This window comes from Cephus cinctus, unplaced genomic scaffold, assembly GCF_000341935.2.
Source record: "Cephus cinctus unplaced genomic scaffold, Ccin1 Ccin1_scaffold3082, whole genome shotgun sequence".
NCBI classification, from domain to species: Eukaryota; Metazoa; Arthropoda; class Insecta; order Hymenoptera; family Cephidae; genus Cephus; species Cephus cinctus.
In genome coordinates, this window is record NW_014334457.1 from 128,799 (window position 1) to 148,024 (window position 19,226).

General features: G+C 35.3%; 5 protein-coding genes across 15 annotated transcripts in view; 2 read left to right on the top strand and 3 right to left on the bottom strand.

Moving 5' to 3' along the window:
• Nucleotides 1-1,360: 1,360 nt before the first annotated feature.
• LOC107274394 lies at nt 1,361-2,841 on the top strand. Of its 2 annotated transcripts, none has more exons than XM_025091691.1 (5): nt 1,361-1,802; nt 1,920-2,111; nt 2,193-2,280; nt 2,377-2,461; nt 2,521-2,841. In XM_025091691.1, the coding sequence occupies exons 1-5, from the start codon at nt 1,502-1,504 to the stop codon at nt 2,686-2,688; spliced, it is 834 nt and encodes a 277-aa protein (XP_024947459.1). In that variant the 5' UTR covers nt 1,361-1,501; the 3' UTR covers nt 2,689-2,841. The 2 variants fall into 2 exon arrangements, with proteins under 2 accessions (XP_024947459.1, XP_024947460.1); XM_025091692.1 differs by having other exon boundaries at nt 2,525-2,684.
• Nucleotides 2,842-3,216: 375 nt separating this feature from the next.
• LOC107274419 lies at nt 3,217-6,600 on the top strand. Its single transcript, XM_015753552.2, has 7 exons — nt 3,217-3,306; nt 3,436-3,651; nt 3,775-5,033; nt 5,234-5,420; nt 5,550-5,947; nt 6,030-6,241; nt 6,336-6,600. Exons 2-6 carry the CDS (start codon nt 3,436-3,438, stop codon nt 6,235-6,237), a joined length of 2,268 nt encoding a protein of 755 aa, XP_015609038.1. The 5' UTR covers nt 3,217-3,306; the 3' UTR covers nt 6,238-6,241; nt 6,336-6,600.
• On the bottom strand, nt 6,580-9,313 carry LOC107274396. Its single transcript, XM_025091681.1, has 8 exons — nt 8,683-9,313; nt 8,464-8,606; nt 8,201-8,385; nt 7,985-8,122; nt 7,620-7,699; nt 7,418-7,531; nt 7,083-7,355; nt 6,580-6,940 (listed from the first exon to the last, which is right to left on the bottom strand). Exons 2-8 carry the CDS (start codon nt 8,579-8,581, stop codon nt 6,664-6,666), a joined length of 1,185 nt encoding a protein of 394 aa, XP_024947449.1. The 5' UTR covers nt 8,582-8,606; nt 8,683-9,313; the 3' UTR covers nt 6,580-6,663.
• On the bottom strand, nt 9,099-13,484 carry LOC107274420 (peroxisomal membrane protein PMP34). Of its 4 annotated transcripts, none has more exons than XM_015753555.2 (9): nt 12,786-13,316; nt 12,632-12,692; nt 11,748-11,814; nt 10,960-11,108; nt 10,730-10,843; nt 10,023-10,270; nt 9,838-9,905; nt 9,584-9,752; nt 9,099-9,313 (listed from the first exon to the last, which is right to left on the bottom strand). In XM_015753555.2, exons 1-8 carry the CDS (start codon nt 12,852-12,854, stop codon nt 9,605-9,607), a joined length of 924 nt encoding a protein of 307 aa, XP_015609041.1. In that variant the 5' UTR covers nt 12,855-13,316; the 3' UTR covers nt 9,099-9,313; nt 9,584-9,604. The 4 variants fall into 4 exon arrangements, with proteins under 4 accessions (XP_015609041.1, XP_024947450.1, XP_015609043.1 ...); XM_015753557.2 differs by lacking the exon at nt 9,099-9,313 and adding an exon at nt 13,344-13,484 and having other exon boundaries at nt 9,379-9,752; nt 12,786-12,971; XM_015753554.2 differs by lacking the exon at nt 9,099-9,313 and having other exon boundaries at nt 9,379-9,752; nt 12,786-13,315.
• Nucleotides 13,485-15,485: 2,001 nt separating this feature from the next.
• Nucleotides 15,486-19,226, bottom strand: part of LOC107274397 (dexamethasone-induced Ras-related protein 1) — a 27,783-nt gene continuing 24,042 nt past the window's right edge. For 4 of the 7 annotated variants that reach the window (XM_025091684.1, XM_025091686.1, XM_025091687.1 and 1 more), the window contains 3 exons: nt 18,045-18,234; nt 17,501-17,759; nt 15,486-17,363 (listed from right to left, as the gene is read on the bottom strand). In XM_025091684.1, coding sequence (XP_024947452.1) covers nt 17,151-17,363; nt 17,501-17,759; nt 18,045-18,234 — 662 coding nt within the window. In that variant the 3' untranslated portion in view covers nt 15,486-17,150. Of the gene's footprint in view, nt 17,364-17,500; nt 17,760-18,044; nt 18,235-18,335; nt 19,205-19,226 lie in introns of those variants that run through there. The other 3 variants (XM_025091690.1, XM_025091688.1, XM_025091689.1) reach the window with 3 other exon arrangements.

Consider the following 19,226-nt stretch of genomic DNA (forward strand, 5'->3'; position numbering starts at 1 on the left):
CACAACATTTTTCAGTCGTCCAAGACAAAATATATATGCTGTTCGTCTGAAATACACTATAATTATTCTGTGCTACTATTGTCACAATGTGATTGCACGAGTTTCAAATTGTTATTGATTCATCTCACGTTACGTACATGCGAAACTGTCATATCCAGGCTACGTGAACGATGGTTCTAAGAGGTTGTCGGTCTGCTCGGTAGATGGCAGCACTTTCAAGTTTACAATAGATACGGCTTTTTCTTTGAAAATTTAAAGAAAATAGAAAACTAAACACCGACTATTCGTTGATATATTCTGTTACAGATTTTCTTAAAAATTCATCAACCGTGAAAGTTCCAATTCATGTGCCACTGGAGGTGTAAACTGATACTAGTAACTATTACGCAAGTGTTCGACCAATTCTATCATGCTGGCTATCATCTGTAACGTATTTTCTCAACTCGACACCTATAGCGAAAATCGGAGAGCTAACCTACGTCACCTTCGGAAGCCCACCGTTCGTCCATGCATCCGCATGCCAGGCGGGCGCCAGCCAATTATTTTTTTACCAGGAACTGACGAGCCGGTATGACCTGGGAACAGCTGAGGTGAAACAGTATCAACTCCGCCAAAATGAGAGTTCTGACAGAACGAATACATAATATTGCTTTTTGAGATCACTATGTATTGCCTTATCAATATGTGGTAAGTACTTAATACCGCTTTGCTTCTAAATGGACTCTTGATTAAATTAAAGCACACTAGAGTAGGTTCATTGAGACTTGTCAGAAAGTGGTACTTGCGTTGAATAGACCGTCGGGCGAACTATAAAGTGTATTAATAAAAATGTACTGCAATGCGAAGAGAAAAAATACATAAATAATAGTAGAGCTACATGTTTTTTGCCGTCCGTAAGACGTTTTAGTTAAAATTGCGTTAAAAAATGATTGGTCTTTCTTTGTCACGATTAAACTGCTTTTAAAGCTACAGAAATACACTTAAACTGATAAAAATAGATTGTTTGATTAATATTGATGGACTTGACGTGCGTACTCCAGTAAATTACGATCGTACGCTACCAAGTTTACGATTGAAGCAATGACGGGAATAATGTTTAAATATAAACATGTTAAAATTGGTCATGTGCAACTTCTGCAATGACCTGTAGACTCAGTCGAAGGTCAGCAGTAAATTTACAGCATAAGTCATGATTGGGCAATATTGGTAGCGATATAGAATTTTTGTATAACAATCATTACTATCATGATTTTAGGTAATTTTTATAAACTGGTTCTTATTCGTTCTTTTGAATTTTATTCTTTTGAATTTCTATTCGAATTTTTGTATAACAATCATTACTATCATGATTTTAGGCAATTTTTATAAACTGGCTCTTATTCGTTCTTTAGCATGTTTTTCAATTTTTTCTTCTTTCAATTGTTTGTATAACCTAACGTAATCTGTAATTTCTTCTGAGATTATCATTAGTTCTCGTGTCTGATTTATATGTGTTTGATCTATGGGAAACGGGAGTTTAGTGCACGCGCTTACCTATAGTCCAGATTCGTCAACTTTAATCACAAATTCACCCAAAATAGCGAAAAACGGAAGCCATATAAATCTTAGTGGAAAAGTAACAAATTTCGAGTATGCCGATGCATGTAAAAATAAAAATTTGAACGAAGTCGTGCGTCCTTCGGAATCCACCACATTAATCGCAATTAAAAAGTCGGAGAACTCATGTATCAGAAGAATGCAGAGTTTTGATAAGAACATAATGGTAGAAATAAAATCGGGAAATTTAAAAAATATTTCTCACAGTGAGTATTTCTCAAAATTCAATAATTCGTAATACAACAAAAATAAACAATTTCTAAATACTATTTCACATTAAAAATTTGTTTTCACCAAATCTAAATCAGTGCATTGATTTTCAGAAATATGTCAAAGTCATAATAGAAAACTGCTTAACGATATTTTTGAAACTGTTGCCAATCTCGAGTCAAGTTTGAGTATTTCCCGAAATTTGGAATTCGAGCACTGCCTTAAATATTCCACGTTGATATCGAAAAATGTAAAATTGCATCTTGATTTGCAAAATGCGTTCAAGCGTAATAAAACTATGCTCAGTAAGTTTTAAAAATGAAACACGAATTAGACATACAATTTTCCATTATTTATGATATTCAAAATTACTATAATTTTTACAGATCTATTTCGACAAAACGTTGGATTTGGAACAACGGCCCGGTTGCCACGTTCACTGAAAAGAGAAATACAGCGAACGTGGCATGAAAAGTAATAAAACAAAAAATTATTTCATACGATCTATTTAAAATTTTCAGTATGATAATATGTAACGTATTATTAATAATAGACTTCATGTCCAATTAGGTACGATGCCTTGTTGAAGGAAAATTCACAATTGAAAAAAGCAGCAGAGTCGATGCAACTCCTAACGAAGGAGAAGGATAGTCAGGTTCATTCAAAAAATTAATATTCTATAAACTGTTATTATACAACTATTACATTAATCAGATAGACACGCTTGAAGAGAGGCTTCTAAACATGGCCGACAACCTCCTCGAACGAGAAGACACAATAAAGAATATTTGTATTAAATATTTATCATTAAAAAGTCGCAAAGACGAACAAGAGACATTACTTCGAGGAACCATAGTAACATTACAAGTGAGTTTCATATAACGGGTGTCCGTGATATCGAGAAGTGAAGTCAAAATTTTCCGTGCTAAATAAAGTGTTTCTCGCCGGTTTCAGGACACGTTACAAAAGATGCAAAACAAAAATCAAAAACGTCATTAAATCCGATTAAATCGTTCATAATATGTACACATAAAAGTGGTTGGCCGCCGCAAAACAATTCTGTACCGTAAATATTTTATCACCAGACATTTCAAAGGAATTGCAGGTATGCAAATACATATAACAGTCGAATATTTAGCAAAAAAAAATGGTTAAGCTACTGACAATTTTTCTTAAAATATTCACTGAGATTTTTAATGAATATATTTTTTTCCATTCAGAAGTATTTTTTTTAATAATACAGTAATAATTTTACATTCTACTTCTCCTACGTGTAGTATGGAGTTATCTGGTCTAACAGAAGACAGGAAGGAAAGGAAACGTAGAAAATTATGTCAGTAAATGATAATGCAATTATTGGATTGCGTCTAATTGGATTATGATTTTCTCAGTTGTGCAAGTGCTTCTCTATATGAACATTGGGGTGGTCAGCTAAGCAGCCAGTGCTCGGGCACAGCGTCAAAGTGTACTGCCATTTTTTTCCACTGTAAAATTTCTTAAGTAAGTTCGCAATTTTATTACATAATACCTAAATCTCGTGAAATTGTTTGTGGAACGACATAAAATAATTTTTCAAATTTGATTTCAATTCGAAATCAGTCATTAACGAGTTACCATTACATCCTTCAGATGGAGCTGCCTAATTTCGAAGATTCAAACGAGGCTCGGAATATTTTTTGGAAAATATTAAAAAATGATTTGCTCAGTTACGATTCCATTGTTTTCAATAATATCACGAAAAACTTCGCGAATGACGATTGTTTTTGTGAAAGTCCAGCTAAACTTGGAATTGCTACCGGACTATTTATAACGTGTCTTGCTGATTTTCGAATACTCAATTTTAAGGTGCATGGTTTTAATTTTTGAAAAAAAATGAAAAAATTTACATGATAATGTAGTTATACTGTAACCCCACACCTCTTCTCCCTCACGAGATAACATTCTAATACTGACATTATTTTTTTGCAGAACTATTCCAAAAATTCTTTCGATTTTCTGTATAAAATAAGGAAAATGACGGTAACGATATTTAATTTGACCTGCTTTTGTCTATTGGCACCGATAGTCACCACAGCCCTAATGCTTTTATACGCTTATCGAAACCTAGTAAAGATAATTCTCAGTGTTAAATACAAGGATAAATTTGTGGGACTCCTAGACGGTACAGACTGCGTGTGGGCGCTCGAGGAGCCGACGTCCTTATCCGTAGTGAATATCCTGGCAATTTTGGAAAAGGATACTCAAATGAAAATTAAAAACAACAATGATATATTGGAGAATTTTCGTATGCTGGCAAAAAGCAGATTGCTGACGTCTAAATTCGAAAAACTTCAGTATCGAAGAAAAAAACAGTACGGTTATTTTTTCTGGGTGAAATCAAATCCTGAAACCGATCTCGAGAATAGGATCAAGTGGCTCCAGGACGAGCACATGGAATGCGACGGATCTTGCGACAATATTAATGGCCATTACTTAAGAGAACTTCTCGCTAAAATATGCAATGATCCCCTGCCAGACGATCACGAGGCATCCTGGGAAATTCTTATCGGCAGGACGTGTACCAAAGCGACTTCAGGAAGTGTTTGCCATATGGAGGAAGGCCGAATATTACGTAACGATACACATGCCAGTGATAAGATAAGGACGCCTATCCTTTTTCGAGTTCATCATTCTCTAGGAGATGGCGTCGCCTTACTGAGGTTGCTCCTGGAAGCCATAGCTGATCCTGAGGATATCCTGACGATACAGAACGAGGAATCATGGAACGATAGTTTTGATTTTGACCGGCAGGAAAGTGATTGCCAAGACATAAAAATTCCTCTTCCTGTCAGGACCGAAGACGGGACTTGGAATTCTTACAATGTAGATATAATTTCGGATTTTAAGAAAGAAGTAACTAGTAGACTCGTTACATCGTATGCGGATGTTCTATCATGTAGAAAGGACATTCTCAGTGCAACAATGCCATTCACGTCGAGTATCGCAATTCGAATTACCGGAAGATCGATACAAAATTATATTTATTCTTATCTGAAATTTTTTAATCATGTAAACGTCCACGATCTCTCTGCTTACGTAATTAAATTAACGAACGACCAACGGAGAAGATTGACAGAGTGGAAGGACAGAATTTTTGGAAAGATCAGCTATTTTACTGAAGTCATGATGATTCTTATAGAAGCACCTTTTTGTCTTGTGGATCAAGCCCTACGAAGTATGGATAACAGGTATAGGTTAATTAGCGACTGGTCAAACTAATTAATAGACCTAGTTGACGGTTCGTTATTTATTCATGAATTAATTTTTTTTTTTATTGAAACAACTCTCCTGATTATCACGCCGATCATACACTTTTTGTAGTCGCGTTGAAACTCATTAACTGATATAATTATTTAATCGATCTTATATTATTTCATGTTATTTTTAGCGCGATACACGGTCCGAAACTCACCGGTGAGAAAATCATTTCGTGCTGGGTAGAAAGCGATTTCGAAAATAAGAACGAAGAGACACTCTTGCTTAAAATACGAAGCATAAAAAACGCAATTGGTGCCAGATTTGAAGATGTTGTATTGGCAGCCCTGTCTTCCAGCTTACATAAATATTTTATACAGGTAATACTATCTTCAGAATTGTATCTTCATACAATCAGAGAATTGTAATCAGCAATGGACAAATTCAGACCCCCTTTTTGAAAATTTAATATACCATGTATGTCTATTTACCTGTTTTTCAATTTTTAGGTTAACGAGAGCATCCCAAAAACTGTCACGGTTATATTACCAGCACGGATGTCATCGATGAAAAAGGATTTGTGCCTAGAGAATGGATTTTCTGTGGGTTTACTTCCACTTTGCGTTCGCCAAGTAAACGGCGTTTGCATTGACGCGCCGAATGGAAATTTCAAAAGTTTTCAAAGACTTTTGGACGTGTCGAGACGCTCGGAAAAATTACGTAGGGATCTGGATTATCGAATTAATTATTGGGTAATGACGTGGCTGTCTGCGGCATTACCGGAAGTCTTTCTGAAACCGATACTCGAAAGTCATAGTACTCTGGTCTTCAGCAATCTTCAGGGACCCGAGGAAGTTCAAATTTTGGGTCATGTATTGAAGAGTATAGCTTTTTGGATGCCGCACAGGTATATTATAATTTTATAAGCAAATCCTGTGTTATTTTATTATAAGCTTATTCTGGATTCACGTGATTTTTATCTGTTTTAGAGGCTCGACTGGGATCGGTTATTCCGTATTGAGTTATAACGGAAATCTAAATCTGTCATTGATTGCTGATAAGGCACTGATCAGTAACGAAAAATTGCTGAGTGATATTTTGGAAAATACCGTTCGCGAAATCGAAAGATTGTATGATATTATAACATTGACTTGTTTTTCAAGAAAATTGTACAGGCGGATGGCAGCACCCATGTGAAGAGGTATTATTACTATTATGCTAAGCTGTGTATGTATATAATACATTTTTTAAATGTATAAACTAATAGAGGCAATGAACTTATTATGTGATTACAGGTACCGGAGTGCTGTTTTTTGTAATTTCGAAAAGTTTCGCAAGAATTTGAAATTTTGAAAATTTACATAGTATTACGAATATCTGGATATATTACTAAAGAACTACTATCAATCATTGCACATCTTGTACATACATATACTTATATAAAAATTTATATACATACCTGATTTACCGAAATTTGCAATTGCGAATAAGTAGGTAGAATTCTTGAACTGTACATCTTGTTGAATTGATGATTTTAAATATACATGGAATTGCTTTTAATTAATTCTTGAAAGCTCTTTCTTTAATTATTCACAATGTTAATTATTGATATTCCCTTACACGTCAACGATTACTTCTAAAAAAAAACAGCGGCCAAAAGACTATATCGAAAAGAGCATCAAAGAATGAAAAATTATTTCTTGGACGAGCTTTGATCTTCGGTGGATTGCGGGAATTGTTTGTCTTGGGAAGTGGATTCGCGATATTCTTGGGAAGCGAATTTTTGGGCAATGCTTTGGAATTTCGAAGTTTCACAGGCGAAATATTGTCGCTACTGTAATCCGAGAGATATTCTGGGTCATCGGTACTCGAATGGACGAAACCATTATTTTTGGAAAATCTATTTTCAGAGGAGAAGAAACAGAACCCTTTTATCACCTATTCCAACTACGAATTGCATAATAAAATTGAAGGAGATTTAGAAGGAATTTTTTCTAAGTGGTAAACAAGGTAGACTTAACGTTTCACTAAGAGAAACGTACTTTGGAACTTTTGAGACGTATGACGTAATTTCCTGAGAACTTCGAGAATCGCTTGACGGATCTCGCATTTTTCTCGTGGGAGTTCGAAAGTTTTGATCGCTGCAAGCGCGGCAGGGTCTTTTCAATTCGTAATTTTGATAAACAATCATGGCCGATCGTTCGCCAGTATTGCCAACTGTGGCTGGGGATTCATCAGTGGAAGTTATTCCGTGATCGATTTCCGGTTCATCAGTAAATTCCCCTTCAGAAATTAGATCTTTTTCTAACTTAGACCTAAACAATATATATTATTTATATGTATCATTTCGTCAAAATGAAATATTAATATCTTTTACTTGGATATTTGTCGCAAAGCTTTGCAGTCAGTCTCGCCCTTTGACGATGTCCCCACCTCGATTTTTTCAACAACTTTCTTGAATGTACTTCCCTTTCCCTCGAATTTTCCAAAACTGTAATAAAAGGGTAGCAAGTTGCAAATATTTTTAGTACTAGGATCTATCAAAATATTCTGTATGTCGTTTTTTAGATTTGTCTTACTTTCCTGATTTAATTCGAACGATTGATTGTTTCGAATTTGGGCCATTTTTAAATTTACTTTTTAACGAATATCGGGGAAACTGTTAAAATAAAATTTCATTTGAATCAGAACGATCAATTGCTACACATTGAATTTTACTCTTAACAAAGATATCTGTGTGGGATATAGCATTTTGTATATTTGTTAACGCTTTGAGTGCTGTAGGCCTGTTAATGCTCTCAACGTAAAATGTTCGCTTTAGGCGGATATATGCACTCAAGTGCTTATCACTACTGGCTGAGTTTAGATCACATTAATAATAAGTGCTTTTTCGTTACTCTGTTTCCCACTCAAAGGTTTAAAAGTCCAAATTAGAATTACGCACTGCACTGTTTCTTTTCGAAAATTCCATCCTTGCGACCTTTTTTGGCTGGGATACTTCCTCCTTTGCATTGTTCGATTTGTTTTTTCGTGCAGAATTAGGTACTGGGATACGACTGATTGTATTTTTCATGAACACTTTCTACGAAAAAAAAATACATTTTTCAAATCCCAGATCAAACATTATTTCCACTATAGGTATTTAGTCATTGGAGATTACCTTTTCGAAATTTGGTGATGTATTGTTATCCGTAACCTCGCTGTCATCCTGAAGAGGATTATCAATAATTTCAATCTCCTGTATACCGTGTGCAAAATTATTTGCCACGGGAGCAGAAACATTTTTCGAAACTTTTTTTTGTATTTCCGGCATCCACTTCTTCCGAGGTACTTGATTGTTGGTTACTGTAGTACAACGATATTGTATTTCTTCGTTAATCGCATAAGAATTTTCAAACTTTGACTGCCTCGCAGATACATTACGATCGTATGTTTTCGATTCATTCTGCTTATTTGAATCCGAACATCTTTCGACCGGAGTAATGCCAGAATTTCGGTTTTCAAAATTTGAGTCAAGTGTACATGCCATTTTCTCACTCATACTTTCCACATCATTTGGATGCCTACTGTATTACATTTTAAATGTATTATACATATTACGAGTTACAATAATTACTTTTTAAAAGTCTAACCAAAACTCACTGCTTGATTTTTGAGGATTTGTGAGAATTCTCATGTAGCTTCAGTCGGCTCCAAAGACTCAAAATCGTTTTAATTCCCCGATTTGATTTCCGATTCTTCTGCTTACGTTGTAAATAACGAGGATGAATAGAATCACAAGGATCCGTCTGATGTATGGATTGCGAAGCCACGATCCTTGTGGCGTCACGCCGCCATTTTCTCACGCTACCTCGCGACTTCAAAATGGGCACTAAGAAATAAATTAATTTCAGCTGAAGTCGCTTCCAGGTTCCCTTTGAATTCGCCAGTATTGCGGAATCTAGTTTAAACTCAAGCAAATACTTTGACGTTTCTACATTTTGTTGCAATCTGACGATTCTAGTTACTTTTCCATTTTTTCCCTTCCGGCGATCAGTTTTGTCGCTATCAGGAAGTATAGGTATTTTTACTCGTAAAAGATCTCTATGACATGCATCTTCAATATATCGAACGTATTGCTGTTGCTTTATTATTGCTGAGTTGTTTGTTGATAACACACATGAATTGGCTGTTTCGTTACTAACGTCAGTCAATTTAATGACAGGTAATACGAGTGAAGGAGGCGTTGTTGATAGGCGAACCAACTTTGTTAAAGGAAAGTTCACGAATGTACCTGGAATGAGTTATTTTAGTAACACAAGGATAATAGAAATGCAGTTACGACCTACAGAAAGAAACTTTTTCCAATCGTCAAAATTTATTTTTAAGATAAATATTTCTTAGCGTCAGTTTTGCTTTTCCTTAATGTAATTTTTAAACTTAACGATCGCATGTAATAGTTTTCTATTAATTATTGGATTAATATTATGAATACTAAACTCCAAATTGTAATCCAGTCTTAAAGTTCTAAGCCCTCACAATGAATTATATGTCATTGATTTACCTATGTATTTTTGTTAAAAACTTATCGTAAATGCGGTCTGTGCAATAATAATATGCGAAATACGAATGTCGAGATCTTCTCATAGGCTAGAAACATTAAGGCAGCCGTAAGTACAGTTTGCAGAAGTTTGGCCTCCAACCCTTTGTACAGGCCTCCGAGTCCTTGTTTCCTGGACAGAGAGTAAAAAAAATAGTCTTTAAAATTTTGACTAATCAAGTGCTATCGTATAAAGAAAGCTTTGACAAATATCTTACTTTATAATATAAAATAGTAATTGTAAAGCGCCAGCTCTTGGAGAGAGTTCAGGATACTTATGACCATGCTGAAGTAGAAACAGATCACATAAAAAAAAGTTAGTAATAAAATATTATCAAATTATGATTAAATTATCATTCACGATAACAGGTATGATAAGCTACAAAAACAATACACGACTTACCCTCTGCTTTGTCTGTACCAATTGCAATGGATAAGTGATGACAGTTGCAATGGTTTTTGCAATTGCACCTATTGCAAAAAATACCATAATCGGTGGTTGTGATCCGGCCCAAGATGCGCTCACGCGCCTCTTAATGCTCTCATAAGTCATGAATTGTATAGCTGGATTAATGACTAGCATCAAACTGGGCAAAGTGCCAGCCCAGAGATTTTGTAATCCCTCAGTTTTCCAAATATGAAGAAGACCGTCTGAAGCATTAAAAAAGTAAAAAGTAAAATCAAATACATAATCTACTTAATGATATGAAAATAGTCTTAAAATATACGTTGGCGTTAATGACATTGGTACGTACCATAATATAAAATATTCAAGAACTATTTGGCAAATGTTCGCGCATCGGTAAGTAAGAATCGCACGTGAGATCAATATTTCATGTCATTAATAAATAATCAGTACCAATAAGAGAATGCTAATGAACAAGTAAATATAATGATAATAACTCTACGTTGGTTTAAGGTTCAAATTAAAAACCCGTTAAAATAAAAAGCCACTAAATACGTAGTTTCACCATATGGATATACATTTTTTTAAAAAGCATTTTATCCCAATATTCAACCAAAAAGCAATATCGAGTACAGGTACCATATTAAAAATGAATTAATAATCAATATCACAAATCTCATTAATAAATGACTACTTATACTAACCATATAAAGTGTTGTAGTTGTTATTATTCTGTTCTCCACTGGTACCAATACCTTTCATCTTTAGTCTTGTATTCACCACCCATAATGGTGTCGTGGTCAAAACATTAATTACACCTGAAATTAAAAGATTATCAGTGATAACACATATCCCAGTATGATTGTAAGTATCGATTATCGGTACACGCGCAATCATCAGTCGCAAGTATCAAGTAACAATAAATACTATGCACCTGCGATTGACGCAACCAGCAAATCATTGCCGGCTGATTGTCGTCTTGAGCTTCTTAATAATTTCAAGCCGTGGAACGTATAGAAGTACACGAAGTTACTGGCGCACAGACTTTGTAACACTGGCACCATACCCCTGTATAGAGTGTGACTACGAGGATGAAAAGAAAATAAAAATAAATTTCCATGTGTTCCTTGATTTTTAAGTTGCATATTTACATAAATCGAATACGTGCTAACAAGGTGAAAACAATATTGACCAAGACAACATATATGCATTCCTAACTTCATATGTAAACGAAGGATATACATAAAATATGTAGAGTATATATGTACGTATGTAAATTTGGACGATAAATTCTTAAGGAATTGACTGTCCATTGATTATCGGATAAGCATTGCTTCTTTATATTTCTAATGTTTGTAATAGCATAATGAATATTGAGTATGTGTACGTGATTACGAAATAGTTCTCTATAAGTAATTGCCACATGTTTCGTATATATCTTTACTTGAAATTCTTGTAGATTCTTATATTATTCAATAAGAAAAATTGACGAAGCAATTTCAAAATAATTGAATGCCACTGGTGACAGAGGGTTGTCCACCATTCTTTCTGTAACTAAGAACATTGTATTGTTATATTAAAATTCTTGCGCGTCATTGCATTATTCCTGTCCCGGAAGAAGCAAATGCTAAATTAAAACTGTGGTGTATGTAAATTTTTTAAAAAAGTCAAATGTTTCGATTGTCTTTTATATTAACATTGAATAAAACTGCAGAAACGTACAATCCTTCCTTTGAAACCAGCTCGCGAATAGTCGCCAATGTGTTCTTCGATTCGCGATCTTCCTCCACTTAAAACAGAAGAAAACAATTATTAATTAAAGTCGAACGCAGGAAAATTGTGGATACTCATAACAAGATCGACGATTGTAATATCATGATATTATTTTAAATCAGTAACGTATTAGCATGTGACGGGCGATGAGAAGATGATAAATAAAAAGTAATGTAAATATGAAAATATAAATAAAGGCATTGGTGAAGCATGATAAATTGAAAGCAAGGATACCGTATGCGTCGACATTTGCAAATTTTTTATAGTAATATAGGTAATATTACATTTGGCAAAGTAGTGCAATTGGCTGTTATTTACGAGTCGGAAATGAATCTGCAGTAAATCAAACTGAAAATGGGGTTGGCAAAAACTAGTTAGAACGAGTAATTCGACGGCGAACTGACGGGAAATAAATGAAAACATGGCGCTATGTGTTCGATTTAGAAAATGTAATGAACACGATCATCGAGACGGAAACAAGTTAATAATGATTTTTTTTCAAACAATAATTCTATTTCCAAATATAGTTACTACAAAGGATACATACATATTTGTATTTTTGTGGTAATATGAAATTGTACCGATAAAAAAATGCAATTGCATTAACGTCGTGGCATGTCTTTCATAATTTTGTAAATGTATAGTTATCGCGTGAGAGCAACTCGATAGCTAGTAATTAAGTAACTTCCTGTCGTTCAACGTATAACAATTATCGCGTACCCACAATATAAAGTAATTGACAATTATACAATGACTGTGCGATATTACCAAAACGTTTAATATGCATTGACAGATAATAAGAAATTTCTTGACAACTTAAGTAGAATACTTACATTGCAATCGACTGCGAACAGTGTCAAGAGGGAAGAACGTAGCCATGGCAACAACGCTACCCTGAGCGAAAGAAGAAAAAGAAGCAATTCAAAGATAAAGTTAGTTACTTGGGAGAATATATATATATATATATAACATATATTTTGTACTCACGGCAGCGCCGGAAATTGCATGGACTAAAGTCTCGTAGGTAAGAAGATTCCTATTATTTCCACCCGTCATTTTAAAGATCAATAACCAATCAAAGCATTCGAACCAAGAAGTTGCTTATCATAAGCCAAGTTGATTTATCGATAGAATTGAATCTCTATCGTCTGCTTTCACCGCTGAATGAATGTTCTGTGTTTACAATATTCAATATTACCGACAAACATACTCTCAGATTGGGTCTTCTCACATATGAGGTTAGAATATACCGTCGCTAATTCTATTGATCCAATTTAAAAAACTTGGTTTAATATCCAACTGTTACTCATGCCCTGACACATATTTAACTGAAGCCTTTGAAATTAATCACCGATATAAAACTACCTCAATCTTAAATATTTATTGTCAAACTTCAACTTGTCCAGAAACAACAATGTACACCCATCTACTCGCAGCCATGTGCAATGGCAGACTGAGCTCCGTATTCGTGCCGCTCACTTATATAAGATTCGTACGTAATAGGTGACAGCGTCGTGTCGTCACAAGAAAGCGAAATTTACGTACTCAGCGGCCTTCGCTCGTACTATGCTATTTAAACTGACAGCGTTTATTAGAAATTATGCTGTCACGTCTTCCGAATGATTCCTTCTTCTTTCGGATTTTCAGTGGTAAAGTGCGTTCCGGCCAATAATGCTACAGTGGCGCTACGAGTGAATACTCTTGGAACTTTCATGAAACATGCGCAGTTATGTCTATGATATATTGATGCAATATATAGGGTGTACCAAGTATACAGTAAAGATTAGCCGCAGAGTGTAAGCGATGTAGATAAATAACACGTACTATACAGTCAACGGTATTATGAAGTATTGGTTTTACATTGTGCAAGAGTCTGATAGAAAATTGTTCTATGGGATTTTCTACTGATAAATGCAGACGAGTAAAAATAAAGAATAAATATGTTTATTATAACTGAATTAGCAATGAGTGACGACTGATCCGGTGGTATCAACTGATTAATAAATAATATTCTCTTCAATGCGAAAAAAACTATAGATAACTTCAAGTTTGTTACGAATTAAATATGAATAATATGATCTACCTTATCGCGTACCTGACAAATGGTCCCTTATCTCGAAATTTATACTTAACTCCGATAAGTCTTTCATACCTTTTATGATACGACTTTCATAATGGACCGTGAGATAACCAGGTAACTTGCGTTATCCGCAAGTCCAAACAAATATTTTAGGCAGTTGAAAAATATTATTTTCCAAATTTAATGATACAATAAATTTTGAAATTCGAGCGTTCACAAGAGAAAATGAAAATCGTAAAATTTCTCCTAAACCTACTCTATTGCACAAATTCCTAAGATACCTTGAGGCTATCAAGAGGTTCCGACGGTTTTTCCCGTAATTTAATTAAGCAGTTTATGTCCTCGGAATTTTCGCAAGTGGGGGTAAAGCTTCCCTGCAGTTACGGCATAAGAAATGTTTGTGGTAGTAAGAAGGTAGACTAAAGGCACAGTGCTTACCCGTCTTGCCAGGAGAACAGATTAACGCGGCCAGGAATGGCAGCAGTTTCGCTAATTGCGTGACGTGAGATATCATTTAATCCGTGGGCACATCTGTCGCTTCCATTGTTCCCGTTTAAAGAACGATAAGGAGAAATATCGAAATTAGTCAAACGCAAAATGAATCCTAGTTTCACGAGTTATTAGGGTGAAAACATATTTGGAGGTACAGAATGGAACAAGGCGGATCCACGTATATGGGTACAAAAAGGAAGATAAACGGCTGACGGCTGATATACCACTAATTACAATGGGGGAACAGAAATGAAACCACCTAAAGAGGGATGGGAATAGTACTTTCTATTTAATTAGGAAACAGTGAACGCTTTAGGGATGCGAAAAAAAAATTACTAATTTCAATGAAATATACGTAGATTACGTATACGTATTTCATTGAAAATTAAAAGATTTCCATGAAACGTGAAAATCGGTTGAAAAAAAAAAACAAATACTTTTTAATCATTTGACGCCTGACGATCACGAATAACGTGTGGGAAATTGATAAATGGTATCTCGTCTTAAAATACTGACTGCGTCTTAAAGTACTGCGTCTTAAAATACTGACAGATCCGCATAATAATTTCAAGGAAGTGGTAGTGTACTAGGCTGTACACAAAGTAGCTGCAAAAATCAAAATAGGGTTTGGAGCTATACTTGTATGTACATACATACATTAACGTAGCACTGTGAAGAACCTAACCTAACCACTTTCCTTCAGCCCTGCCTACCCACGTAGTGAGAAAACTACCCGAATGTCACAGGGTCGCAAATGATAAGCATGAACGTCGCTGAGCAAATGATAGAAAATTGGCGTGAAAATGTGTGATGAATTTTTTTCTTCTTCGGGTGACTAAAATTTTATTCAAATAAATTAGTCAACAGCAGGTTGGTATGATATAGCCAATATGATTATGAATAATCGATTATGTTTAAAGCTACCATGAAAACAGTGAGTCCCTGTTTTACTTTTTTTTCCAAACTTCTGTCTCCTGTCTCAAGAAAAGAAAAATTGCTTTATAGTTCACCGGAAGTCAAGGTAAGGATACTTCTCGTTCATAATGACTGACAGGTAAAAGCAAGGACCGAGCACCGAAGTTTAAGAAGGAATTTTGATGTTGTGGCAATCTTGGTAATTTTCGGTATTATCTTTATTCTTGTTTTATTAAATAGAAAAAATGCCAGCACAAGAGCACGCTCTCGAACGACTATGGAGACTTCGGCAGTTTCCGGTTACCAGGAAACACTCGATGTACAGAATATTGTGTATACTTGATACGTGTACTCAGGCGATATTGGAGCACAAAGAGAACCAAAAATGTTGAAGAAAAAAATTCATACTAAATATAGAGAGGAAAATCGATCTCGTCTTTCTGGCTAAATTATCTTCTAGTACATGTATACGTTTACAGGTATGTGTATTATATTGTTTGGTTTACGTATAGTAAACACTTGATTATTGCACAATCGTAACACTTTCACAAATTCCATTACCGAGTTTTTAATGTAATACGATGCGCAGAGGCATTTGAAAATTGATTGTACAATGGTAACAATAACAATGAAGAATTATATTTAAAAGGATAACATTAGTATGATTATGCTACGAGATTTTTAGAAAAATTGCGCTAACAATTAATTTTTAATAAATTATTATTTTGATATAAAAATAACATAACCTTAAGTCTGATAAAGTAATTTTAATAAGATGGAATTTAATGGTATAGAGCCATTGAGGAAGGTACTAATCATATTTAATAATTCATTAATAAAAACAATAAATGTAATCATTTACACTAATTCTACGAAATTGTGGCATATCGATCTTTGTTTAAAAAGAAATATTAATAAAGACCATCGCTACGTAACGTATGGACGAATGTAAAAACAACTGAGACTCAAAACATCAGTCAGAAGGTACTTAAAATTATCAAATGTCATGTTTTCAAATAAGATATTTGGCTAGTAGCTGAAAGCACCGCCAGAGTGAGCATAATCGCCCGATGACGCAATGTCCGTATGGTATTATGGAAGGATATGTGCAGTGCGTAAAGATTGAAATTGATAATCTCGATATCATGGGCCTTATGTACAGGTGATACATTGATAAAATTGCTTAGAAATATTTTTGGTTCGGCCTGTATAGGCATTTACGCTTTCAAAATTACTTTGTGAATAAGGCTGCTGCGTCTACTAATAGAGGTATCCGTCGAGAGACATTGAAATTCTGTGCATCTGGTAACATTCAAATTTCCCGCCCTTTCGAGCAAATGCAATATACATATAGTCACGTAAACCCACCTAGTATAGTATATCTCCTAGAACTTCAGCTATATGTATATTATATATTTAAAATATCGTCACAAAGTTTCATGAGTTATTGCCTAACTCGAAATATTATTGCTTTCCGCCACGATGATCAGTTGATCACTCTCTACCTCGATCAGTGTGATTTATTTGCATGCGGATAAATGGTTACGTAAGTTTAATCGTGACCATCGGATTTATGAATGGCGAGCCTAATCTGGGAGATTAGGAAGTATCTGATGAAGGGGTGTCGTTTTGTGGATTGTAAAATATATATAACTATACATATTAGGATTGTTTTTTTTTTTTTTCGAAGTTAATCCGGGGAGTCATATATAGCAATTTCAAGTTCTCTTCGTAAAGGGGCGGGAATTTCAAATGTACTTATAATATATTTTAACCGGGATTTTCAAAAACGCTATCTAAGGCGTTGGGTGGTTTAAAACGGTTGACATTCTCGAAAATTCCTATTCTAATTTTTGTCTCCTTCGTCACTGGATCATGCATGTCTTCCTAGGCTCGGAACTCCTCAAAGTGATACGTGATCCAGGAGTGTTATTTTCATTTCCGGTTCCAAGAGAACACGTTTTGGTCCGCATTATCATCAGGTCCGTTCTTATACTCGGTCGACGTACATTTGGCGCGACGACGCCGCAGGCATCACTCAAACGACGCTTTATACTAAGCGTTGCTTTGTGTTTCGGCTAAAAATGTAAGAGAATATTTTTCAAGATAAGATTGAATTGCCAATAATTTTGAAATTCGACAGATCAACGTTTAAATAAATTTGAGAAAAAGTATTAAAAGAAAGTTTCAAATTCGAAAGGACATGGGACAGTACTTGAGATGGTGGTAGCATTGTTGGAGATCCAAAGGTCAAAGGTACTTTTCTGTGATGATTAGGTGCCATTTCAAGTGGCAGTCCTGCCACTACAAAAAGCTGATAAAACAATTCATCAACGTGGTGATTCCCTTTGGCTGACACCTCTACGAAAACACAGCAATCGTCTTGAGCCGAGCAGTATTGTTGTGCCTCCTCCACGGTGACAATTCTATTCAAAGAGCCATCAATCCATTTCCAATCATCCCTAAGAAAAATCCTCGCAAAAGGAAGCTCGGCATAGGTGTAAAGGCATACGTGTCTGCATATTATACAGGGTGTAATATAAAAAGCGCATTTCAATTGCGCGACGAGACTCTGAGTGAGAGACAGAGTCAAAAATGTAAATACAAAAATTTTGTACGGTCAATAATAACCGAAATCCGTTCAAATTTCTCATCGACACTCAACACACTGCTTAACCCACAACAACGTTTTGCGTAATAACGTACATTACACCCTGTATAGAGTAACGTTTTCCAACATTTTTTAAGGGTTAACCTACTTGATATCACGATCGCACTTGTTCCCTACTATCACCATGGGAACTTTTAGGCTGTGGTGAGTTTTACTTCTGCTCTTGGCCGAACCTTGTGTAGCGCTCAGCTTTGTCTCCAATATGGCTTCTCGAAGTCTTATCGCCTCCTCAAAAGACTCTCGACTGTCCATGCTGAAGACTACTACGAAAAGGTCTCCTAAAAATGAACAATAATTATTTGTACAGAGGTACAACCTCAGCCGAACTATTCACGACACACTATGTATGTTTTCTTTAAACTGTCATGGATTTATTTACTTTCATCACGCGTTATATATTTCTGGGCTACTTGTATCTTGTTGTACTTGCAGTACCACATAACCAACGTACAACATTGTATGTACACGTTGTATCATGTGTCTTTCATATCAGGATGATTTATTTACGTTGAAAGTAGGCAGCTGTATTGTTTCCACGCGATACGTCGACTACAATTGTCTACCGACCGTTCGTTGTTCCGCACTGCTTGGTCGAAGTAACACGAAATAGTCCCACAGCAACGTACAAGGGGATGGTTCCCATATTGTCTGCGGATCGAGGTCGCCGATTGGGTTTTCTCATGCTTTTCAAGTAACACGGAGAACTCTATCAATAGTTCTTAAATCTTTGCGAGCAACAATAGACTACTGCGAATTGTTACAATACATTGAAAATACTTCTCGGAGATGGCGCTAGTATCGGACAGTCTACTGACCCCAAAATTCAAGTCGACTATGTATCTTTTAAGCACGGCATACATTGGTATATCTCACAACCGACAATACGAAGTCAAAAAAAAATGTATTCAGCTAGATAAGTAACGACAACTTAGAATAAGGCGGGAGATTCAAATAATTCTTAACAGAGTTAGGCAATTTCGTAAAAATAACCAAGGAGCTTCCGACGCGATTTCCTTTGTGAGTCAAGCCGTTCAAGCCCACGACGAATCGGAAAACAAACACACACTATAGGCTGTGAAGCGTGCAAGATGCTTCGGCTTTTTGTATCGTTCTCCTATACCTTTATTTCTACTTTTTTTATTTTCATGAAAAATTCATAACCATACGCCTTCGACTCTTCGATCCAGAGTATCGTTTGTCTTTGACTTTAACACCGACTATTTATGATTAATGATTATGAGAAATGCCAAAAAAGTTATTTTGACCCCCC